This window comes from Hylobates moloch, unplaced genomic scaffold (genome assembly GCF_009828535.3).
Source record: "Hylobates moloch isolate HMO894 unplaced genomic scaffold, HMol_V3 SCAFFOLD_22, whole genome shotgun sequence".
Classification (NCBI taxonomy): Eukaryota; Metazoa; Chordata; class Mammalia; order Primates; family Hylobatidae; genus Hylobates; species Hylobates moloch.
The window spans coordinates 27,347,280-27,373,415 of NW_026652297.1; the positions used below are offsets into that span (position 1 = coordinate 27,347,280).

The 26,136-nt window shown below is 39.0% G+C and overlaps 1 protein-coding gene across 2 annotated transcripts in view; it reads left to right on the forward strand.

The window, feature by feature from the left end:
• Window positions 1–25,429, forward strand: part of PPP3CC (protein phosphatase 3 catalytic subunit gamma) — a 112,927-nt gene extending 87,498 nt beyond the window's left edge. Inside the window, exons 7-14 of one of the 2 annotated variants that reach the window (XM_032143797.2) lie at window positions 5,465–5,542; window positions 5,629–5,723; window positions 10,700–10,825; window positions 11,806–11,877; window positions 16,188–16,269; window positions 16,891–16,988; window positions 23,755–23,784; window positions 24,901–25,429. In XM_032143797.2, the coding sequence (XP_031999688.1) occupies window positions 5,465–5,542; window positions 5,629–5,723; window positions 10,700–10,825; window positions 11,806–11,877; window positions 16,188–16,269; window positions 16,891–16,988; window positions 23,755–23,784; window positions 24,901–25,085 (766 nt within the window). In that variant the 3' untranslated portion in view covers window positions 25,086–25,429. The remainder of the gene's footprint in view (window positions 1–5,464; window positions 5,543–5,628; window positions 5,724–10,699; window positions 10,826–11,805; window positions 11,878–16,187; window positions 16,270–16,890; window positions 16,989–23,754; window positions 23,785–24,900) is intronic. The other variant, XM_032143799.2, reaches the window with a different exon arrangement.
• Window positions 25,430–26,136: the final 707 nt, after the last annotated feature.

Consider the following 26,136-nt stretch of genomic DNA (forward strand, 5'->3'; position numbering starts at 1 on the left):
ACCCAGGACGGATGTTCCCAGCTGAGGCTGAACAAAGTGATACTCTGCCTTCTTTTATCCCAGGGATAAATCCCATTTAGCCACAGTATATAATCCTTTTAGTGTGTTGTTGAGTTTGGCTTTCTAGTGTTTTATTGAGGATTTAAAAATCTGTGTTCATCAGAGATACTCACCTGTACTTTTCTTTCTTCTGGTGTCTTTGGCTTTGGTATCAGAGTGATGCTGGCCTCATAATGTGAGTTTGGAAGAATTCTTCTATTTTTTGGAAGGTTTAAGAAAGATTGGTATTAATTCTTTTTTTAATGATTAATAGAATTCACCCATGAAACCATTTGGTCCTGTGCTTTTCTTTGTTGAGAACTGTTTGATTACTGATTCAATCTCCATATTCGCTATTGGTCTGTTTGGGCTTTCTGTTTCTTCTTGATTCAGTTTTGGCAGGTTGTATATTTCCAGGACTCTATCCATTTCTTCTAGGTTTTCCAGTGTTTTGGTGTGTGATTATTCGTAATAGTCCCTTATGATCCCTTTTATTTCTGAGGCATCTGTTGTAATGTCTCCTCTTTCATTTTTTGTTTTATTTATTTAAGTATCTCTTTTTTTCTTAGTCTTGCTAAGGGTTTGTCAATTTTTTTTTTTTTTTGAGACGGAGTCTTGCTCTGTCGCCCAGGCTGGAGTGCAGTGGCGCAATCTCAGCTCACTGCAAGCTCCGCCTCCCGGGTTCACGCCATTCTCCTGCCTCAGCCTCTCCGAGTAGCTGAGACTACAGGCGCCCGCCACCACGCCCAGCTAATTTTTTGTATTTTTAGTAGAGATAGGGTTTCACAGTGGTCTCGATTTCCTGACCTCATGATCCACCCGCCTCGGCCTCCCAAAGTGCTGGGATTACAAGCGTGAGCCACCGCGCCCAGCCTGTCAATTTTGTTTAGTTTTTCAAAAACCAACTCTTAGTTTTGTTGACTTTTTTCTGTTGTTTTTCTATTCTCTGTTTGATTCATTTCTGCCCTAAACTTTCCTTTTTTCTGCTAACTTTGGGCTTATTTGATTCTCCTTTTTCTAGTTTCTTGAAGTGTAAAATAAGGTTGTTTAATTCAGATCTTTTTCGTTTTTTTAATCGGCATTTATTACTATAAACTTTCCTGTAAGTACTGCTTTTGCTGCATCCCATATATTTTGATATGTATATTTTTGTTTTCATTTATCTTGAGGTTTTTTTTTTTTTTTTTTTTAGATAGGATGTTTTGCTCTGTCACCCAGGCTCAATGCAGTGGCACAATGATACCTCAGTGCAACCTTGAACTCCTGGGCTCAAGCAATCCTCCTGCCTCAGCCTCCTGAGTAGCTGGGACTACAGGATGTACCACCATGCCCAGCTAATTGTTTTTAAAATTTTTAGAGGAGACGAGGTCTTGTGGTGTTGCTTAGGCTGGTCTCGAAATCCTGATCTATCTAGAGATAATTTTAAAATTCCTTTTTGATTTCCTCTTTGACACAATAGTTGTTCAAAAGTGTGGTGTGTAGTTTCTACGTATTTGTGAATTTTCCTGTTTTCTTAAGTTACTGATTTCTAGTTTCATTCCATTGTGGTGGGAAAAGATACTCAGGACGATTTACATCTTCTTAAGTTTGTTGATACTTCTTTGTGATCATATAGCCTAAAAAATATTCTGTCTACACTTGGGAAGAATTCTATTCTTCTGTTATTTGGCAAAAGGTTTTGTATATGCGTATTAGGTCCATTGGGTCCATAGTGTTGTTCAGTTCTGTTTTTTGCTTATTGATTTCTGACTGGATGATTTATCCATTACAGAGAATGATGTATTGAAGTTACTTGCTATTATTATTACTATTTTGAGACAGAGTCTCGCTCTGTCGCCCAGGCTGGAGTATAGTGGCGTGACCTCGGCTCACTGCAACCTCCGCTTCCTGGGTTCAAGCAATTCTCCTGCCTCAGCCTCCCAAGTAGCTGGGATTACAGGCATGCACCATCATGCCCAGCTAATTTTTGTGTTTTTACTAGAGACAGAGTTTCACCATGTTGGCCAGGCTGGTCTTGAACTCCTGACCTCAGGTGATCCACCCACCTCGGCCCCCCAAAGTGCTGGGATTACAGGTGTGAGCCACCATGCCCGTCCTACTTGCTATTATTTTATTACTGTCAATGTTTGCCTTCAGATCTGTTGTTGCTTTATATATTTAGGTGCTTTGATATTGGGTACATATATGTTTATAATTGTTATATCTTTCTGTTGTATTGACCCTTTTATCATTATATAATGACTTTTGTTCCCTCTTGTGATGATTTCTGACTTAAAGTCTATTTTGTCTGATAAAAGTTTAGCCACTCATGTTCTCTTTTGGTTACTATTTGCATGGAATACCTTTCTCTACCCTTTTACTTTCAGCTTATGTGTGTCTTTAAATCTAAAGTGAGTCTTTTGTAGACAGCATGTAGTTGGGTCTTGTTTTCATCCATTCACTCGTACTATATCTTTTGATTTGGGAGTTAAAGTAATGATTGATAGGTAAGGACTTACTATTACCATTTTGTTGGTTGCTTTCTGTTTTATGGTTCTACTATTCCTCTCTTTTTCTCTTTGTGATTTGATTTTTATTTTTGTAGTAGGGTATTTTGGTTCTTTTTATCTTTTGTGTATCTATTGTGCTTTTTTATTCATAGGGTTTGCATCACACATTTTATAGTTATAGCAGTCTGTCTTATGCTCAGAAGAAATTACCTTCAATGACTTATACAAACTCTACACTTTACTCCCCGTTCACGCACCTAATGTAATTAATCTCAGGTTTTACTCTATTTTTGAGACAGGGTCTTGCTCTGTCACCTAGGCTGGAGTGCAGTGGTGTGATCTTGGCTCACTGCAGCCTCTGCCTCCCGGGTTCAAGTGATTCTCCTACCTCAGCCTCCTGACTAGCTGGGACTACAGGCACACACCACCACACCTGGCTAATTTTTTATATGTTTAGTAGAGATGGGGTTTCACCATGTTGGCCAGGCTGGTCTCTAACTCCTGGAATCAAGTGATCTGCCTTCCTCAGCCTCCCAGAGTGCTGGGATTACAGGCACGAGCCACCACGGCCAGGTGCATCTTTGAATATATTATCTCCCGCTTTCCTGGCCTGCAAGGTTTCAGCTGAGAAATTCACTGATAGTCTTATAGAAGCTTCCTTGTATGTTACGTGACAAGCAGATTTTCTCTTGCTGCTTTCAGATTTTTTCTTTTTGAGTTTTAACAACTTAATTATAATGCGTCTCGGTGTTTAACTTATTTGGAGACCTTTGGGCTTCATGAATTGAAATGTCGATTTTCCTCCCCAGATTTGTTAAACTGTTAGCCTTTAGTTTTTAAAAATAAGCTTTCTGCCCCTTTTTCTTCTCCTTAACTCCCATATGCCTGTATTATTTTCACTTGATGTTGTCCCATAAGTCCTGTATACTTTCCACATTCTTTTTTATTCTTTTTTCTTTTTGTCCCTGTAATGGTATCATTTCAAATGACCTATCTTTTAAGTTTGCCAGTTCTTTTCTTCTGCCTGAGTCTGCTGTTGAAGCTGTCTCTTGAGCTTTTCAGTTGAGTCATTGTATTCTTCAGCTCCAGGATTTCTATTTTCTTCTTTTTTATGGTTTCTGTTTCTTTATTAAACATCTCTCTTTATTCATTTATTGCTTTCCTGATTTTGTTTAGTTGTAGTTCATTGAGCTTCTTTAAGATGATTATTTTGGATTCTTTGTCATGCAATTCATACATCTCTATTTATTTAGGGCCAATTACTAGAGCTTTATTAGTTTCCTTTGGTGGTGTCATTTTTACCTGGTTCTTTATAATTCATATAGCCTTGCAATGGAGTCTGTGCATTTGAAGGAGCAGGGGCCTTCCAGTATGGACTAGTTCGTCAAGTAAATACCTTCTCCTGTTGAGTCCTTGGGTTGATGAGATTGCCTGTGGTATTGTGATTAAGCAGGGCTGAAGCTAGATTATGGAGCTACACTAGGGTTCACAGTCAGTGGGCCTACCACTAGGGGCATGGACAAGTATGTCCCATGGATGGGGAGAGCTGTCTCTGGAACTCAATAGGGTGGGACCCAAGCCGGGTCACAGGCTGGTTTGGGTTTATGTTTGGGTCCAATCAGCAGCCCTTTTACCAGAGGAATGGACAGGCATGATTTCCACAAGGTCCCTGTTAAGGCAGGACTTCCTCTTGGCCACATTAGAGCAGGGCTGGAGCCAGGTCAGAGTGCTGCTTTGAGTCTGCAGTTGGGTCTGGTTGGTGGATCTGTTACTAGGGACATCAATAGACATGGTTCCTTCCCAGGATAGATGAAGCTGGTGGTAGGACTGCACACAGGTGGGACTGGAGCCAGGTTTACAAGGGACGGGCTGATTCTGGGTCTATAGCTGAAAGGTCAGTGGGTCTACCTTCTCAAAGCAGCCCTTCCTAGTCTTGGGCTCCACCAAGGTTTCATAACCACCTACCTCAATCCGAAGGTTCTCACAATGGCACTTATGGCCATGGATGGCTTCCAAACTATTGTTTCTGTAGGAGGACCAGGGCTGGAGACGTTCTCTTTTGCTATCTTGCTGACGTCACCTACAACCTACTTTAAAAGTAAATTTTTTCTAATGAGCATAATGAGAAACAAAGATTTTAAAAATAAACTAAATAATTAATGTCTAAGTAATTCCAGGTTAATTTTGTATACTCCAGTTCTTCCTATCAGGTATTTGTCATTCAGAGAGGTAATAGTATGAAAAGAATATTTTAGGAGTATATGAGAATATTATATCTTTTTTTAGAATATGGTTGGCTAAAATATTTACATCTACTCCTAAAATATTCCTGCATAAGCTTGCAGTGAGCCGATATTGCGCCACTGCACTCCAGCCTGGGCGACAGAGCAAGACTCTGTCTCAAAAATAAATATATATATATGTATATATATATATATACATATACATATATATATATATTCCTGCATAATATTATCTTGGTGTTGATATTACCTGTGAAGCTGTAAGGATATTCTTTTATTTCTCTAACAATTTGACAATTGAAGAAAAGTATGTGTTGAATTTTTAGCACCTACTATACACACACACACACACACACACACACACACACACTACTGTTGTACTTTGTAATATCAAGACATTGATAAAAGTTTTGGTGTTATATTATGGATTAAGACAAAAAAATTAAAAGATGGGATGGAGGAGCTGTTTCTATTGTAGGATTATCTATTGTTTTCATGTTTGATCTGTAGTGAGGTATATTAGTGAAATAGAGAAACAGAATGATGAGTACTAAGCTATTCATAAAATTTCAGTAGTGTGTAATACTTGTAATTTTGAAACAAAATCAGCTAATATCATGTTGACTTCCCCATCTTCCTGTTAAAAAAAATTGTTTTAATTCTGGATTTATGTTTTCTAATTTTCTTTTCCAGTTACCCTGCAGTTTGTGAATTTTTGCAGAACAATAATTTACTATCAATTATCAGAGCCCATGAAGCCCAAGATGCTGGGTAAGTTACATTAAAATTGTACCAAATATCACTGCAGAGCCTTTGCATTTAATATGAAGACAGATGGACTTTCATCTCTTTTTCAGGTATCGAATGTACAGGAAGAGTCAAGCAACAGGCTTTCCATCACTTATTACAATTTTCTCTGCCCCCAATTACCTAGATGTCTATAACAATAAAGGTAAAGGAGTCCAGCAATATTTGAGTTTGAATTTATTAGTAAACGTGAGCTCTGGTTTAATTGTATGTATGTATGTGTGTTTGTGTCATTTTAAAATATAAATTTTAAATAAGAAAAAAAGGGGTCTTAGTTGAAACAAAGGCCAAGAAATTCAGAATTTATGCTGCTGCTTGGTCTTTATCTCCTAAGTATTACTGGCTTCTTTGTGAGTATAAATAATGATCATAATAGGTCAGATTGATACTACAGAATCAAAGTATAAGAAGAATAAATTGCTTCAGGCTCATGTCAGAATAGTTAGCATAAATTATTGGTTTTGGTGAATTTAATGTGTTTATAACAGTATCTCAAAGTCACCACTGGTATTTTAATCTTTGTGAATTATTAAGCTATTTTTGTTTTTCTTGAGATATGGTCTAGGTAGAGTGACCTAGTGTACAAAGTCAAAAAAAAAAAAAAAACTTCATTTTTAGTTTGAGCCCTGCCAGAAACGAATACTGTGACTTTGGGTGAGTCACATTATCTTTCTAATCTTCAGTTTCCCATATGAAAAAAGGAGAATGGGTATATACATGCCTTTTGTTCCAGAAATTTTACTTCTAAGACTTTATCCTGTTAAAGTCTTTTTTTTAATTTAAAACTTTTATGATTAATAGTTTATGTTTTCTATCAAGGCAGTGGTCCTACTAAAAACTTCCTATTTCTGTAACTATTTTGTTGTTTATAAAGTATGACTATAAATTAATAGGACTTTGAAAATAAACATGCCAGAACAAACATATCCAAATGAGTATTGTCCCTTCAAAGTAGTTACCTTGGGAGGCTACACACCTATTCCAACAATGCTGTCCTTGTTCAAAAACATTTTTGGAACTCCTCTTTTGGCATTGCCTTCAGAGTCTGCGACACATTCTTTTGATTATCCTCAATGATGGGAAATCTTCGTCCTTTGAGGGTGGATTTGATTTTTGGACAGCCAAAAGTCATTCGGAGTCAAGACTGATAAATAAGGTGAGTGATCAAGCTAGATGATACCATTTGGGGTCAGAAACAAGGTATGATTATAAGGTAATGAGACTGGTTTTTCTCGTGTTGCTGATGCAATGGCTCTGGAGGCACTTCCAAAAGAGGAGTTCCAAAAACGTTTTGAGTAATGGCAGCATCTCTGGATTAATTATATGGTAAGGCAACAAGTTGTGCTGAAAAGAACACAAAGCAAGGAGTCAGTCTAGTCCTGCTTCACTTTTAAGTGTGTCACATTTAATAAGATACTTCTCTGAGCCTCATCTTTAAAATATCTGTTATATAGGGTTGTTGAAGATAAGTTGGAATAAGGAAAATGGATATTAAAGTGTTGTTCAAAATATAAATTACTATAATAATACAGATTTTACTGTTATTGTACCTGATGTGATAATATCAAAGGACCACACTCATCTGATGCAAAGGTCTGGTGTGTTTGTAGCTGGTGGTTTCTTAAGTCTCATTACTTTATAGTTATACCTTGTATATGCAGTTGGGGAGATAAGTTTCAAAGATGGCCAAATATAATTCATATTTACTCTATTTGAAAGTAAACTATGGAATGGCACATCTCATTTAAATCCGATTTGGGTCAGTCATTTTAGTTTGTCCTCCAGTGACTTGTCTATTTTAAAAAGCATGTCTTTGACTTAAGTTCTGTCCTAGTCTTATGTTTTCATTTAACTTAACATTCTTCTCTGAGCCTTATCTGTCCTACAGTGCTCTGCTTCTCCCTAAGTTCATTTGTTATTTCCTTTTTCCTGATATTTCCAGTATATTAGCAACTTAGGTTTTATTCTTATTTATTCTCTTATCAATGGTGTGGACTGTTGGTGTTGTTAAATGTCTTCAAGGACTCTTGTGGCCCTAGATCTCCTATTTGTAATGAAGGTGTTCCTTTCTCACTTTCTTTTTTAACTTCATCAAAAAGAGTATCTATTGATTGCTCAATGGATTTATCAGTGTGCCAAGCTGAAACATGCCACCTAAGTCAGCAGGCACTATACAGCTCACTCACTGCTAGCTTGTTTTTTGTGTCAATCTAACCTGGTTTTGTTCTTGATTATTTCTTTAGCAAACTTTTAACGTCACAGTCCTGGCCAGGCACAGTGGCTCATGCCTGTAATCTCAGCACTTTGGGATGCCAAGGGCAGGATCACTTGAGGCCTAGAATTCAAGACCAGCCTGGGCAACAAAATGTGACCCCATCTTTACAAAGAAAAATTTAAAAGTTAGCCAGGCAAGGTGGAGCATGCCTATAGTCCTAGCTACTCAGGAGGCTGAGGTAGTAGGATCCTTTGAGTCCAGTAGTTCAAGGCTGCAGTGAGCTGTGATCACACCACTGCATTCCAGCTGGGCAACAGAGCAAGACCCTGTCTCTAAAAAATAAAAAAAAAAAGTAAAAGCCACAGTTCATTCTACCTGAGTTTTCTGTCAGCTTTGACATAATTAGTAACTTTTATCTCAAAACAGTCTTATTTTCATTGGTTGTTTCTTAAGCATTTTAGAAGGAAAAAGGCAGAAAATGTGGCATTTGAACCAGTCCCTGGGGGTACTCAATTACTCCCCATACAAGTGCCTTCTTTTCTGAAAAAGGGAACTCTATTATTCTTTTTCTTCTTCCTTCTACTGTTGCTCTTCTCTTTCTCTCTTTTCTTTTTTCTTTTCTTTTTCTTTCTCTGTCCTTCTCTTTCTTTCCTTCTTTCTTTCTTTCTTTCTCCTTCCCTCCTTCCTTCCTTCCTTCCTCCCTTCCTTCTCTCTCTCTCTTTCTTTCTTTCTCTCTCTCTCTTTTCTTTCCCTCCCTCCCTCCCTCTCTCTCTTTCTTTCTCTCTCTCTCTCTTTCTCTTGGTCTCTGTCACTTAGGTTGGAGCGCAGTGGCACGAACTTGATTCACTGCAGCCTCGACTTCTGGGCTCAAGTGATCCTCCCACCTCAGCCTCCCAACTAGCTGGGACCACAGGTGCATGCCACCACACCTGGCTAATTTTTAAATATTTTTTATAGAGATAGGGTCTCATTATGTTGCCCAGGCTGGTCTCAAACTCCTGAGCCTAAGCAATCCTCCTGCCTTGGCCTCCCAAAGTGCTGGTATTACAAGTGTGTGCCACCACACCTGGCCTCTTTCATATATTTTTTCTTTTTTCAGAGACAGAGTCTCACTGTGTTGCCCAGGCTGGAGTGCAGTGGTGCGGTCTTGGCTCACTACAACCTCTGCCTCCTGGGTTCAAGCAATTCTCCCGCCTCAGCCTCCTGAGTAGCTGGGACTACAGGTGCACATTGCCACGCCTGGCTAATTTTTTGTATTTTAGTAGAGACGGGGTTTTACCATGTTGCCCAGGCTGGTCTCGATCTCCTGAGCTCAGGCAATCCGCCCGCCTCGGCCTCCCAAAGTGCTAGGAGTGCTCTTTCATGTTCTTTAGACTTATTGGTATCTACAGGTATTTCTTAGTTCCACTGGTTACATGAAAGACCTTTAATCATGATTTTTAAAGATTCTTATTCTTGTTTTCTTCTGTCCACTGGGAACACACCCAAAAGCAATTTTATAAGCTCTTGTTTCCAGTCATTCACTATTGAGACTCACCTCCCGCTTCTTTTTCCTGGGTAGAAATTAAGGGAGTTGTTGAATAATGGTATATGACATATTTACCTAAACTAAATAAAATACGTACACGTGAAAATAATGGGACATGTACATCATAGCCAGTGTTAGGCTTTTTAAGAGCTAGAAACTATAATTTATTTTCTTAATAATGTATGGTGGGCCGGGCGCGGTGGCTCACGCTTGTAATCCCAGCACTTTGGGAGGCCGAGGCGGGCGGATCACGAGGTCAGGAGATGGAGACCACGGTGAAACCCCGTCTCTACTAAAAATACAAAAAAAAATTAGCCGGACGTGGTGGCGGGCGCCTGTAGTCCCAGCTACTCACAGAGGCTGAGGCAGGAGAATGGCGTGAACCCAGGAGGCAGAGCTTGCAGTGAGCCGAGATCGCACCACTGCACTCCAGCCTGGGCGACAGAGCGAGACTACGTCTCAAAAAAAAAAAAAAAAAAAAATGTATGGTGTACATTTTAGACATTCAATAACTTAAATTTTAAGAACACTAGATTATCCTATAGCAAAGAAACAGGAATGAGGACATGACCTATATCTATCATTTCTAGAGAACTGTTACACCCTGTTTTATTGTATGACCACAGAATAATTAAGAGAATAGTGCAAACAACATTGCTGGTGATAAAGGCTAACGAATTGGATTTTAAGACTTTCAAAATATAAAGAAAATCAGTTTGGCATCAAAGTATGTGTGCAAGTATCTAAACGGTTAATATTAAACATTTATAGCATGCTGGCAATATACTGCTGTGTATTGGAGAAATCGGCAATTTTAAAATCCACTATATTGAATACAGAGATGATTTAATCTAATTTTGAACATTTAATTGTAAAATGCTCCAAGTTTGCCATTCGTATCTTCCAGTATGAGTTGATAACTGCAATATATAAACTCCCAGAGAGTGTATACAATCTTTGACTCTGGCTAATGACTAGCAAAACAGGCTGTGTCCATTTAATGAGTGATATTTGCCTTCAAAGGAGAGTTGTAATTATAACCATTTGGCCTATAAAAGGAAATTATGGGGAAATTTTCCTCATGTGGATCTTGAGGTTTATAGAGATAGTTACTGTGCAGTGACTCCAAAGTTTCAGTTTCTTTTGTAGTTTTATTGTATGAGCTGTTCAGGTAACTTTGTTCCTTGGAATAACTCTTAAGAGAATGAACTAAATAAAAGGCTTTAAAATTTTCCGTCTGCCCTTTACCTAGTCAAGTACTGACTTTACAAATGGAAAGTTCTCGAATTCTGCATAGCAGGTACACAGCTGTACAAAGCATACCACTTGCCATGCCATGTTCCTCTGTGCCAGATTTTCTTGCTTTTTTCCTTTTTAGCTGCTGTGTTGAAATACGAAAATAATGTCATGAATATCAGGCAGTTTAACTGTTCTCCACACCCCTACTGGCTTCCAAACTTTATGGATGTTTTCACATGGTCTTTGCCTTTTGTTGGGGAAAAAGGTAAGAGAATTAAAGCACATGTCTCATCAGTTGTTTGGTGACTGAGCACACCTTATATTTGCATGAGCCCCTCCATGGTTCAGAAATGTTTTCTAATTTTGTTTGTTCTCTAAATAGATTTTTTTTTTTTTTTTCTGAGATGGAGTCTCGCTCTGTCACCCAGCCTGGAGTGCAGTGGCATGATCTCGGCTAACTACAACCTCCACCTCCCAGATTCAAGCAATTCTCCTGCCTCAGCCTTCTGAGGAGCTGGGATTATAGGCACGTGCCACTGCACCTGGCTAATTTTTGTATTTTAGTAGAGACAGGGTTTCACCATATTGGCCAGGCTGGGCTCAAACTCCTGATCTCAAGTGATCCTCCCTCCTCAGCCTCCCAAAGTGCTGGGATTACAGGTGTGAGCCACAGTGCCCAGCCTCTACATAGATTTGTAAATGGCATGTAATTGGTTCTTAAATTTTAATATATTATGGTTTTCTTATTGTAAATATCAATTTAAAGTAGCTGACCTACTATGATCAAGATGTTAAAGTAACAGTTACTTGTCATTCCCTCAGATTTCTTCAGTACTGAAGAGATTTAAACAGAATTTATTGTCCTTACAATTTTATTTGTACAACTACTCAAATTAGCTAAGCCTGTTGGACATAGGCCTGTTGGCTTAACTTTGTAAAATGGGAAAAAAATTTTCTCACATGTGTATCAGTGTGGGAAGAAGCTCTGAACAGCAATCCAGTAAAATCAAGTAATTATGCAATAGATCTTCAAAGACTCCAGACTTTTACTGGAGCAAGTAATCTACCCAAATTCTTTTTAAACCTGAAAGTTTACATTTATGCTACTTTTTATAGCTATTCTTACTAACATAATGATAAATAATTTTTGTTTATGCTTACTTAACATGTGTTTATTTAGATATCCACATTATTTTAGAGAAAGTACCTCATTAATTGCGTAAATTTTGGATTATTTTATCTTAGTCACAGAGATGCTGGTAAATGTGCTCAACATATGCTCTGATGATGAACTGATTTCTGATGATGAAGCAGAAGGTAAACTTTTCCTCCTTTGAACTAAAACTAGGAAGAGGTTTGGTTTCGGTTTTAGTTTATTTTGAATGATTTTCTTTGTCTTATTAAAAATAAAGTTAGTTCATTGTAGAAAAATAAAATTTGAAAAATACGAGAAACCATAAATAAGGAAAAAAAGTCACCCATAATTCCATCATCTTATAGATATCCACAGTTAACATCTTTTTTTTTTTTTTTTTTTTTTTTTTTTTTTTTTTTTTTTTTTTTCTGTCGCCCAGGCTGGAGTGCAGTGGCGCGATCTCGGCTCACTGCAACCTCCGCCTCCCGGGTTCACGCCATTCTCCTGCCTCAGCCTCTCCGAGTAGCTGGGACTACAGGCGCCCGCCACCACGCCCGGCTAATTTTTTGTATTTTTTTTTTTAGTAGAGACGGGGTTTCACCGTGGTCTCAATCTCCTGACCTCGTGATCCGCCCACCTCGGCCTCCCAAAGTGCTGGGATTACAAGCGTGAGCCACCGCGCCCGGCCAACATCTTAATGTATACTGTGTTAATTGTCTTTTATCTTTGCACATAGCTTTCCTCTGTTTTTTTTTTTCTTTTTAATGAGAATGAGGTCATGTAATAAGATCTAGTACACTATTTTTGTGGAGTTTCTTTGTAGACTAGTTTCTTTTTTTTTTTTTTTTTTTTTTTTTTTTTTTTTTTTTTTTTTTTTTTTTTTTTTTTTTGAGACGGAGTCTCGCTCTGTTGCCCAGGTTGGAGTGCAGTGGCACGATCTCGGCTCACTGCAAGCTCCGCCTCCCAGGCTCACGCCAGTCTCCTGCCTCAGCCTCCCGAGTAGCTGGGACTGCAGGCTTCTGCCACGACGCCCGGCTAATTTTTTGTATTTTTTAGTAGAGACGGGGTTTCACCATGTTAGCCAGGATGGTCTCGATCTCCCGGCCTTGTGATCCGCCCACCTTGGACTCCCAAAGTGCTGGGATTACAGGCGTGAGCCACCGCGCCCGGCCGACTAGTTTCTAATGGATCTGTAGTTGTCCATGTTGATCAGTGTTTTAACTAATCCTGGTGGTGTTGGAAATTGGAGTTTTTCCCAAGTTTTTGCTGACAAAACCCATATAGTTTTGAACATTTGTTTAGATAAAAATGTGCACATTCTCTTAACCAATGTTTATTACATGCTTGATATATACCAAGTACTGTATTGTTTAGGTCCTTGCTCTCAATAAGCTTATTTGCTAGTGTAGGGAGGAAAAACAGTAAATAAATATGTCAGATGAAAGGAAGTAAAGCAATATTAGAAAATCAAGAATAACACTTCTTGATTATTTCCATAGGATGAATTTCTAGAAATTGAAAATCTGTGTCAATTAGTACTTAAAATTTCAACTCTGATACAGATAGAAATTTCTGATACAGCCTCTAGAAAGGCTGTACCAGTTTACATTTTGCAGGATGCATAGTCACAGTGCTGTCTCCAATACTGTTTATGATACTTGTTATAGTCTGGTGTTATTAAGTTTTTAATTAAATTTTTAGTTTATATTTTTATGAGACTAATGGACAATTTTTTCTTGTGTTTGTTGGCCATGTTTATCTCACTTTTGTGACTTGTCAATTCATATCTCCTATCCTTTTTTTTTTGAGACAGAGTGTTTTTCTGTCACCCAGGCTGGAGTGCGGTGGCGCGATCTCTGCTCACTGCAACCTTCACCTCCTGGGTTCAAGCGATTCTCCTGCCTTAGCCTTGCGAGTAGCTGGGATTATAGGCGTGTGCCACCATGACCAGCTAATTTTTGTATTTTTAGTATAGATGGGGTTTCGCCATGTTGTCCAGGCTAGTCTTGAACTCCTGAGCTCAAAGTGGTCTGCCTGCCTCGGTCTCCCAAAGTGCTGGGATTACAAGCATGAGCCACCACGCCCAGCCCCATTTTGGTTTTTTTGTTATTGGTGTGTGAGGGATCTTTTTATACAGTAACATTTTATTATATATGTAGCCAAGTATTTTTTTTCCTAGTGTGCTGTGGGAGGTTTGATTATACAAGTAGGTCCTGACTTGTCTGACAATGCAAGAGATTCTGGAAAAGTGGTGGTCACCCAAGCACAAACCAGCCTCATCCTATCCAGGCTGTGTGCTAAGGTGGTCCCCTTAACTGTGAGGATAAACCATCTCCATCGTGGAGAAAACACAACTCCCTTTGGGAATCTAGAGGAAATTACCATACACTCTCATGCTTCAAGTTCCGCACTGAAGATCAACAGCATATGGAAGATAGCTTGTGAGTGTTTTTATTTATAGTATAGGAGATCACTAGAAGGAACCAGTTCTTCTTGAGGAAATAGTGCAGCCAAGTGAAAAACAAAAGAAAAACCGAATATCCCCCTGGGCAACATGGCGAAACCCCATCTCTACTAAAAATGCAGAAATCAACCAGATGTGGTGGTGAGTGCCTCTGGTCCCAGCTACTTGGGGTCCTGAGGTGGGAGGATTACTTGAACCTGGGAGGCGGAGGTTGCAGTGAGCAGAGATCTTGCCACTACACTCTAGCCTGGCCAACAGAGGGAGACCCTGTCTCAGACAAACAAACAAACAAAAACACATATATTTCCTATTATTTCCCATCACAAACATAAAAATAAATAAATACTTAAAAAGGAAGAATGGGCCGGGCACAGTGGCTCACGCCTGTAATCCTAGCACTTTGGGAGCCCAAGGCGGGCGGATCATGAGGTCAGGAGATCGAGACCATCCTGGCCAACATGGTGAAACCCCATCTCTACTAAAAATACAAAAATTAGCTGGGGCGTGGTGGCGCGCACCTGTAGTCCCAGCTACTCGGGAGGCTGAGGCAGGAGAATTGCTTGAACCTGAGAGGCAGAGGTTGCAGTGAGCCAAGATCACACTACTGCACTCCAGCTGGTGACAGAGCAAGAATCCATCTCAAAAAAAAAAAAAAAAAAAAAGGAAGAACGATTATATCCCCTGAAAGAGAAGCTATAGAATCCATTAAACAAAAAAACATACTATTCCTATGAAGAGATTTGTAAACTGTTCTGTCCTCCGTTTTTGTTCCTTGTTTTTGGCATCATTTATTCTGCAAATAATATCTTTGTTTAATGTTATTTTCATGATCTGTGGGGGTAGAAAATGTTGGATGCTCATAGATGTGAATTAATGTAAAACCATAAACTTTTAAGAAATGGAAGAAACTACTGACAAAATAAATGTGTAATTTAATGTTGTATCATGATTCCAAGGATATCTCTTATGAGCTGGTAAAGATAATAGCCTGTTTCTCCTATTGCATTTCACTTTGATTTTTTTTCTCTTTTCCATGTAAACATAAATTTCTCTTCTCATATTTCTGTCTTCATCTCCTTGTTTCTTGGTGTTTCTTCTCCCTGAAGATCACTACATTCCAAGCTATCAGAAAGGTATCCGACTAAACCGTGCTAAGAGCTTAATGCTTACTCTCTGTCCCACCATAGTCTATTGGTTAGACTTTTAAAATTGGTAGTTAAATAACTTCAGAAAGGCTCTCCATCCTCCCCTTCGGTTTTAATGTATATGTTTTCTCTGGACCTGTTGCATGATCCGGCAGGGTGTTGAGGGTTGAATGTGAGGAAGGAGAGGCCATGTTTCTTTTTCTGACTTTTGACTGTAGTCACCTGGTGCATGCTGGACCTTGGCTTCTCATGTGTGGGCTATTTTCAGAATCTTAGATAAGAAAAACCCTTAAAGTCTTGCGTTAACTTTTTCTGTTGTTGCTTTTTAAAATAGTGCACAGTTGTAGGTAGTATTGTGAGGCAATAACTCACTAATGTAAGTGAAGATTATAGAATGAAAGCAGCCCTAAGTTCAGGAGAGCTAGCTGGGTATTGTGTTTACATACAGAAGACAGCTACTGGAATGATCACTTGCCATTTGGCAGGCCAAACCCTGCACCCTAAGGTGGCCCACAGCATTATCAAAAGACATCTTTGCTGTAGCAGCTTTCTTTGTGAGGTTTGTTTATGTATGTGTGTGTTTTATTCTTTGCTGTGTTCTACGTTTCACAACCACAAATAAGTTCCTACCTCTCATAGATCCACCCAGTCTGTCTTTTTTGTGGCCTCTCATTTTTTACTTCATCTTTTTATCTTCTGGGTCATTTTTTCTCTTGCTCCTTAGAACTTCCTGATTTTTTTGTTTGTTTAAACAAACTTAAGCCTTCATTTCTGTTTTTTTAAAAACAATTGTTTCTTTAACTTAAGACACTTCATCCTGAATTTTTTAAAGGCAGCCTATTAACACATCCCTTTAACTTACTTATTCTTTGTATTTTCTAAGGAAGCACTACAGTTCGTAAGGAGATCATCAGGAATAAGATCAGAGCCATTGGGAAGATGGCACGGGTCTTTTCAATTCTTCGGTAAGGATGTCTGTCATTACAGTGTGGATTAAAGGCATTTTGAGAGTAAATTAAATGTCGAATTCAGAACAGTTTTTTTAGAATTGGAATTTAGTATTGAAACTGCAGGTCTTTAGGTTGAGTGCAGATTCAGTGAACATGTTGAAGGGACTAAAAATGTTCCAGCAAACATTGATTTGTTAGTAGCTTAGATGTAGTGAATGTAGTGGTTTAGTGTGGACTTTCCAACCTGATTGCCTGTGTTCAGATTCTGGCTCTACCTCTTCTTACCTGTGTGATCTTGGGTTTCATCTCTGTGCCTTAGTTTCCTTGCCTGTAAAGTAGAAATAATAATAGGTCCTAGCGCACAGGTTGTTAGGTGTATTAAATGGGATAAAATATGGGAAATGTTAGAACAGTGCCTGGCTGTTAAGTGCTTCTAATTGAAAAACAAGAACTGGCTGATTGTTTAAAATGAAAATATTTGTAGAAAACATCCCTTTCTTTGAGTCAGGGAAGGCGTAGGAGGTAGGAGAACCTATCTTCCATCTCTGCTCTCTTTCTTCACTTCTTTCAATATCTTTGAGTTGCTGAACAGAGGGTTCCCTGGCATTAACCCACGGCTTTGGTCTTCCTTTGCAGGCAAGAAAGTGAGAGTGTGCTGACTCTCAAGGGCCTGACTCCCACAGGCACGCTCCCTCTGGGCGTCCTCTCAGGAGGCAAGCAGACTATCGAGACAGGTGAGTATGAGAGTGCTCCTCCATGGAAGGTGTGCTCCCATTACCTAACAGTCAGCACACACTTACAAATGGGGGCTTTCCTCAGAAAATGCCACAAGAGCAGTTGGTTATACCACAAGCGGGGAAATGAGTCTTCACCCCTACTTCCCTCCATACAGAAAACCTAAATCAGAATGGCTTATTATAACTTCAATATAAAAAGCAAAACAGTAAAACAAGAAGAAAGTATGGAGAGTAGACACTAGGGTAGGCAGAGTCCTTAAGTAGGACACAAAAAGTACTAACCTTAAAACAAAAAGCCAGTTGAATTTCATTAAAATAAAGAACTTCTTAAAAATACATGATTAAGAGAGGAAAAAGTCAAGACACAAAATGGAAGAAAATTTTTGCAATACACATGTCTCACAAAGCCCTTGTATCCAGAATATATAAAGAACTATAAATCAATAGGAAAAAAACAAATTTCAAAAATAGTCAAAAGATTTAAACAGGCACTTCACAAAAGAGGATATCAAAGTGGCCAATAGGCCTGGCACAGTGGCTCACGCCTGTAATCCCAGCACTTTGGGAGGCTGAGGTGGGCGGATCACCTGAGGTCAGGAGTTCGAGACCAGCCTGGCCAACATGGTGAAACCCCATCTCTACTAAAAATAGAAAAATTAGCCAGGTGTGGTGATGGGCACCTTTGATCCCAGCTACTCGGATGGCTGAGGCAGGAGACTTGCTTGAACCCGGGAGGCGGAGCTTGCAGTGAACTGAGATCGCACCACTGCACTCCAGCCTGGGCAACAGAGTGAGACTCCATCTCAAAAAAAAACCAAAGTGACCAATAAAGATATGAAAAGATCTTAATATTATTATAGTTTTTCATCTAGGAAATAGATATTAAAACCACAGTGAGGGCCGGGAGCAGTGGCTCACGCCTGTAATCCCAGCACCTTGGGAGGCTGAGGCAGGCAGATCTCTTGAGGCCAGGAGTTCAAGAACAGCCTGGCCAATACAGCAAAACCCTACCTCTACTAAAAATACAAAAAATTAGCTGAGTGTGGTGGCATACTCCTGTAATCCTAGCTACTCAGGTGGCTGAGGCACTAGAATCACAGGAACCCGGGAGGTGGAGGTTGCAGCGAGCCAAGATCACGCCACTGCACTCCATCCTGGGTCACAGACCAAGACTCTGTTTCAAAAAACAAAACAAAAAAAAAACCACAATGAGGTACCATTACATACCCACTAGAATGGCTAAAAATTAAAAGTTTGGGCCTGGCCGTGGTGACTCACACTTGTTATCCCAGCACTTTGGGAGGCTGAGGTGGGAGGATCACTTGAAGCCAGGAGTTCAAGGCTGTAGTAAGCTATGATTGTGCCACTGCACTCCAGTCTGGGCAACAGGGTGAGACCCTGTTTCCAAAAAAAAAAAAAAAGTCTGACAATACCAAGTATTGGTGTGTTTGTGGAGAACTAGAACTAGGTATGTTGCTGAAGGGCTTGTAAATTGATTCAAGCACTTTAGAAAACTATTGGGCAGTAAAGGTAAACATACGTCTACCCTGTAACCCAGCATTTCCACACCTGGTATATATCCAAGAGAAACTAGATGTGTTCACCAAAGGTTATGCATGGGAATGTTCACTGTAGCTTTATTCATAATAGCTCAAAGCTGGAAACAACCCAAATGTCCATCAATAGTAGACTACATAAATAAATTGTATTCCGAAATATAAATAAATAAACTGTATTCTATTTATACAATGGAATAATACTCAGCAATAAAAAATAACACATTATGGACACATGCTACAACATGGTTGAATCTCATAGACGTTATGGTAAACTTCAAAAGCCAGACAAAAAAGAGCACAGACTGTCTGATTTATATAACATTTAAGAATCGTTGGACTAACCAGTGATAATAAAGTCAGAATGTCACTTCCTCTGGTGGGAGAATATTGTCCCAGAAGGGCACAGGGAACATCTAGAGTAGTAGGAATGTTCTGTATCATTATCATGGTGGTAGTTAGACGTGTATACATATGTAAGAATGTATTGGGCTGTACACTTCAGATTTGTGCACCTGCTGTGCCTTGTGTATATTTTGTACCTTAAAGAAAAACAGTTTGAGGGGGTTGCAGTTTCTCATTCAGAGAGGGAGTTTGCCTCTTTCCCTGCAGCCATATTCTATTCCAGTGCCAAAATCACCTCTTCAATCAGAGTACCAATTCTGAAATTTACCCGGGAGCTGAATTCTTAGGAAAGGGCTTTCTGGAATCCTGGAATGAAAAGATTGATGTTTGTGAGAATAAACATACAAGGGGAAGAGACAGGAGATTGTATTACTGGGTGACTAACACTAGGTATGAAAATTGGTATTGAAGCATTAATATCTTAAACTAAAGTTTCACTGCTTTTTTTGCTCCCCTTGTTTTGTTGAATTGTTTCTACTTAGTTTTTTTCCCACCTCATCCTTCATCTGGCCTTTTTTCTTTTTTTTTTTTTTCCAAGAGACAGAGTTGCCCAGGCTAGAATGTAATGGCCATTTACAAGTACTGTCATAGCTCACGGCAGGGCTCAAGCAATCCCCCTACCTCGGCTACTCGAGTGGCTGGGACTACAGGCATGTGCCACTGTGCCTGACCATCCTGCCATTTATAGGAGACCTTTTTCTTTTGTAGAAATTTCATTGCTATTGACTAACAGGGACAAACCCATTTTTTTTCTTTTCTTGGAGACAGGGTCTTGGTCTGTTGCCCAGGCTGGAGTGCAGTGGCACAATCTCGCCTCACTGCAACCTCTGCCTCCCAGGTTCAAGCAATTCTCTTGCCTCAGCCTCCCAAGTAGTTGGAACTACAGGCGCACACCGCCATGCCCGGATAATTTTTTGTATTTTATTTTTATTTATTTATTTATTTATTTTGAGACAGAGTCTTGCTCTGTCACCCAGGCTGGAGTGCAGTGGCCAATCTCGGCTCACTGCAATCTCTACCTCCCAGGTTCACACCATTCTCCTGCCTCAGCCTCCCGAGTAGCTGGGACTACAGGCGCCCACCACCATGCCCGGCTAATTTTTTGTATTTTTTTTAGTAGAGACAGGGTTTCACAGTGTTAGCCAGGATGGTCTCGATCTCCTGACCTCGTGATCCGCCCGCCTTGGCCTCCGAAAGTGCTGGGATTACAGGCGTGAGCCACTGCGCCTGGCCAATTTTTTGTATTTTAGTAGAGACGGGGTTTCACCATGTTGCCCAGGCTGGTCTCGAACTCCTGAGGTCAGGCAGTCCGCCCGCCTCAGCCTCCCAAAGTGCTAGGATTACAGGCATGAGCCACCGTGCCCAGCCCTATTTTTCTTTTTATAAGATTGAATTCCTCCTTCTCTTTCAAATAGAATACTGAGATATTAGAGTTCAGCTATTTAGAAGGAAGTCTGAACATTTTTCTCTTTGGAAGTATAGTTTATTTTCCTAGTTCCTTTAGTTTCACAGAAAGTATCAGTAAACTATTTCCGATTGAATATTTTTCTCAAATAAATGTGCAGTTTTTTGTGAGCAGAGTATGTTCCCACCATTGCTTTGCTTGGTAATTAGTCATCTGAGATATTCCGAGAGCAACTCTGACAACAAAGATAGAGTAATAGGCAGTAACATGAGTTAAGAGAAAAAAAGGAATGTCCTATAGCATCCTTATGTGAACATTATGAAAATTTCTTGCTCCACAAAATTGTTTTAATTGAAACCAACTTTGTCTAAACCTTGAGAAAGCAAATCTGCAAATCAGGGCTGAGCAACAGAATTATATAGCTATGTTATTTGGAAATTTGTTTCTAATTCTTGGTCACCTTTTGAGCTCAACCCTAATGTATGAGTTGAATATGAGTGTTTCAATCAAGATAGGACCATTTATTGATACTTCCAAAATTGATAGAAATCTTCAGTAATGTGTGAGAACAAAGGTAAAGTTGGAGCCAACTTTAGAGTTTCTTACTGATTCACAGGAAGTGAGTTTATTTTGTTATTTTTGCATTGGAGTCTCAGTTCCACCAGCTCATCGGCAAACTGGAGCATTAACTAAAAAAGACCTTTTATTGTTCATATAACTTAACTTGGAGAGCTTTCAACCAACAGTATCCCATATGGCCATGTAACATACATTCATGTATGTCTCACCTTGATCTAAGAGGGATTGGCATGAGTTACAGTATACATGAAACACAGTGGAGTAAAATAAATATGCTTGGAAATTGAAGCACAAAGGTAAACAAAAATAAAGCCAATAGCCACAAATGTGACTCTAAGCATCCCAGTAGCCAAAATAGTGGGGAAAGCCAAGGACAGGACAAGATTCACAAAGACCATCAGATTAAAACAGATCAGTTATAAATTGGACTACGTCAAAATTAAAAACTCTTGTACTGCAAATGGTACTATCAAGAAAATGACAAGACATCCCACAGAATGGTTGAAAATGTTTTCAAATCATATATCTCCTAAGAGATTGGTATCTAAAAAATATACTCTTACAACTGAATAATAAGACAACCCAGTTAAAAATGGGTAAAGAATTGAATTGACATTTTTCCCATGAAGACATACAAATGGCACATGAAATGATGTTTGACATCATTAGACATTCAGAAAATGCTAATCAAAACCACAATGGGATACCACTTCACAGTCAGTAGGATGGCTGTGAAAAGACAGCAGTTAATAAGAAGTGTTGATGAGAATGTGGAGAAATTGGGACCTTCTTAACACTGCTGGTGGGAATGTGAAATGGTACAGCTGCTTTGGAAAACATTCTGAGAGTTCTTCAAATGATTAAACATAGAGTTGACTTATTACTCAGCAATTCCAGTCATAGCTACATACCCCACAAAGAAGTGAAAATATGTCCTCGCAAAACCTTGTACACAAATGTTCATAAATGGCATTCAACATAATAGCCAAAAAGTGGAAAAAAGCAATTGTCCATAAACTGGATAAACAAAATGTGGTAAACACAATGGAATACTATTCAGCCATAAAAAGGAATGAAATGCAGGTATACATGTCAACATGACTGAACCTTGAAAACATTATGCTAAGTGAAAGAAGTCAGTCACTACAGACCACATATTATATGACGCCACTCATTTGAAATGTCCAGAACAGACCAGTCTGTAGAAAAAGTAGATTCGTGTTCAGCTAGGATTAAGGGGAAGAGGTGAGGGAAGGAAATGGGAAGTGACTGCTAATAAGTGGGGGGTTTCTCATTGGGGCGATGAAAATATTCTAAGCACAGATTGTGGTGATGGTTGCACAACTCTACTATATTAAAACCATTGACTTGTATACTTTAAACAAGTGAATTTTGTGGTATATGAATTCTATTTCAGTTAAGATGTTAAAAAGGAAAACAAAAGTTCAGGTAGTTTGATATGACTGTTTCTTATAATGGCCCTTACTGCAGGCTGCTATCTTTATACCCAATGCGAATAGCAATTCAGGGAGGGCCTCCAAACAAGGTAATATCATACACATTTTACCATGTAGCTTTTAAGCTCTAATTAGACCAACACTCAGTATACAGTTTCAGCAATGCTTTGTTCTCCCATTTCCTAACAGTTACATCAGTGATGTGCTGTTAGAAGGCACTGTAGCTTTCTTGTCAAGGTTATTTGTTCTACTTAAGGAGATTAGAGAGGGTGTGACAGTGATTTAATACATGCCTGCCTATGGTCGACAAATGAAAGCACTTCATAAGTAGATTCCAATTATCCGTTTTTCACATTGCATTAGGTAGTTAATGTTGTAGTTCTTTCAGTTTCTCTTCTCATATTGATATATAAAGCCTTGGGAATAGCAGCAAACTATTACTGCTCATTCTTCACTGCCTTCTTTTGGCAAATTGGTACTGGAGTAACTGACAGGGTTCTCCTAATAGGATCTTTCTTGTGGCACCCTGTACCTTTTCATATATTAGCGTTTTTACTGTCTGAGAAAGGAGATGCAAGGAAGTTTACCTGTTGGTACTAATTTTTAAGTCGCTTCCTTTTCCATTGCTAAGAAAGAAGAGGGCTTTCTTAGTTATTGGTCTACTCTCTTGAACACTGTATGGAAGCCATATGGATTGGAAACATCAGCCTCTGCTATATTTTTAAGCCCAGATGGGTACACACATTTGCATTAGGAATTCAGTAGTTCTATGCTTTTGTTAGCTTTGTACTCCACTCCTGGACAAGAAATAACCCTTCACATGGAACCTATTTTTCTCTCCTTCCAAATGCCAGTCTACTGTTCAAAGGCCACTCTTTTTTTTTTTTAATGAAGTAATTAATAGGACAGTTGGACTCCAAATAAGTCGCTTGAGAGCAATAAGATGTAGTTGTAAATAAGCTTTTTGAATAGGACCCAGCAGTAGCTCATTTAATATCACCTGAGATATTTTACAAACTAAGGATTATTGTGATGTCAAACTATTTGATTCTACATGTTGTTTTGATACGTGGATATCAAGATATAAAGTAGCAGTTGGCTACTTAAAATGAAAAGAGCAATGTTCCGTGGCACCCGAAATGTTAAAAATATTGGAAACTCTCCCCACCCCATATTCCTCCCACCCCAATTGAGTCTCTCGCAATAATCTTCTTGCTTCTCTAACTAGTTGACTTTCATTATGGATGGGGATAGGCTAAAAAATGGGCCCCTGGGATGGCTGTGCTGCCATCAGTGCTGTTGGTTTACTCACTCTTTTTCTGTCTTCATTTTTGCATGCTACTGCTCCTGCCCTCTTACAGCCACAGTAGAAGCGGTAGAGGCCCGGGAAGGTATGGCCATATTACTCTGATAGATGTGATCCATGTGTCTGTGTACTGGTTTTTCGAAGCTTTATCAACATTTCAAATATTTTATTATTGCATCACCAGAACTATAACAGTGAGAAAAGGAATAGTTGTTTCTAGGCATGTTAACGAAGCAGGTGTTTCCTTTGTGTCCTATCTTTGCATTAATTTTAAATAACCTTCACCACAGCTACAGTTTTTTTTCTGGGCTCTATCGGCCTTAATGCAATGGCAGAAGCTTAAGCAACTGGTCATGAGAGGTCAAGTGGTTTACTTCTGTATCCCTTCCATGTACAAGAGACATCCATTTGATTCTAAAGAGAGCCAAATAGGTCAGCCTTTTCAGCGATTCTAAAAGATTTCAAGAGCAGAGGCAGAAGTAGACTGGAATTTAGTTCAATTCATTTCTGAGGTTGCCCTAAGGTAGGCAAGTTAAATTAACTTTGTTTCTATGAAAACCATTGGAATTGATAAACTTGTATTATACTTGTAATTATTTTATTAGGTAAGATGGTTCAAAATGGGAATGCCTTTCCTTGGTGTTACAAAAGTTGAATCAGAAGGAAAATATCTAGAAGCTATTTTTAAGTTTTTAACTTATGTACAGGTCCTGGTTGTGCAAGATAAAAAGCTGTCCTAAACGAAAAGATTAGCTCTTTTGTTACTTTTTTTTGTGGTCTATGTGGTCTTTGTGCTAAAAGCAACTACCCTGGGTTTAACTTGTTCAATTATTCTAGTGTTGCCATTGTTCTAGCATTGAGTATGTTTCTGGTGCATAAGACACTCTTTCTTAAAGGTATTGGGGCCCAGTAAGTACTTGTTAGGTTTTTGTTAGATATATGTCTACCATGATTATGCATATAGAGCTTTTATGAAAATTACTTTCACAATTTCAGATGCCCTTTGGGCTTTAAGGAAGCAGTAGCTGCAGACAAGACTGATTCAGTCAAACATTGCCCATGACTTTCACTAGACATGTGCACCATAGCCACCTTTCTGTGTGTTTCTCTAGGAGATTGCTGTGTGCTAAGAAACTTTTTTTAAGCCTGTTGCTTTGCTGCCTAATTGAGCTTTCTCCACCTGCTTCCTGTTTTTCTGTAGCCATCAGAGGGTTCTCGCTTCAGCACAAGATCCGGAGTTTTGAAGAAGCGCGAGGTCTGGACCGAATTAATGAGCGAATGCCACCCCGAAAGGATAGCATACAGGCTGATGGGCCAATGAAATCCATAACCTCAGCACACTCACATGCTGCACACAGGAGCAACCAAGGGAAGAAAGCCCAGTAATGACTTAGAGTCGTGCCGTGGCTCAGGTGGATCTAAAGCTCAAGAACAAATTTTATTTATTTATTATTGGAAAATGAAAAGCAACTCAAACAACTTCAACCTGGAGGTGCATTTATAATTCAATCTGCATTTATTCTGTAAAAAGGTGACAGTTTTATAAATTCTTTTAATTTATGTTCAATATATATAAAAAGTGCATCTGTTTTGTTTTTCCCTTTTTTCTCCATAATTTTAAGAAATGAATCTGATTGTTGGCAACACATTTGTGAAGTCTTGTGCTATAAAGGGGAACTTCCCCTAATAAAAGGGCCTTGGAAACCGCAAACCTGGGTTTCTGACTTGAACTAGTCAGTCTTCATTATTGTTTTTTGGAAGGTAATGTCTTTCATGTAAGACTAATAACTTTTCAAATGCAAGAAGATTTTTTTCCTTTTCATTTTTTTCCTTTCTGCTGGGTGTCATTGAAGAAAGTCCTCTTAGATTTCAGTGGCTAAAAGTGCTTCTCTTCTGATGGGAAACTGGATCATGGTAGAACTTCAAAGTGAATAACCCAAATCCAGTGATTTTAAGGGTGAAGGGAAATGTTTTCCATAATAACCTACTTTCTCTGGACTCTCAGTTCCTTTAAATATGTTCTAGTAAATAAAATAAAAAATAATAAGGGATGTTCTTAGAGTTACTTAAAATCTGTTCATCTGACCATGGGCATGATTGGTTTAAATTTCCTTAGGACTTTGGAGGAGAAAGATTTTCAGAAAGCTTTCACAATTGCCAGATTATTTTACTTTCATTTTTGAACCCCAGGTGACTTCTGTAAAGGAAGTCACTTTCTAAATATTTGATAAATGCCCTCAGCAGCACCTTCTACAGCAAGATGTATATATGCCCTTCTAGGCTGTTGGCATCAGCTCTCGCATCTGCCTTCCCATCATCCTTCTGTTGTTCTCTGTCAGTATTACTGAAACCAGCTGGGGTAGTAGAAACTGACAAGAGTTCAATGGTCCCCTTGCGAATTGAAGGTCTTGCTAAAGAACATTGGATAATTGAGGAT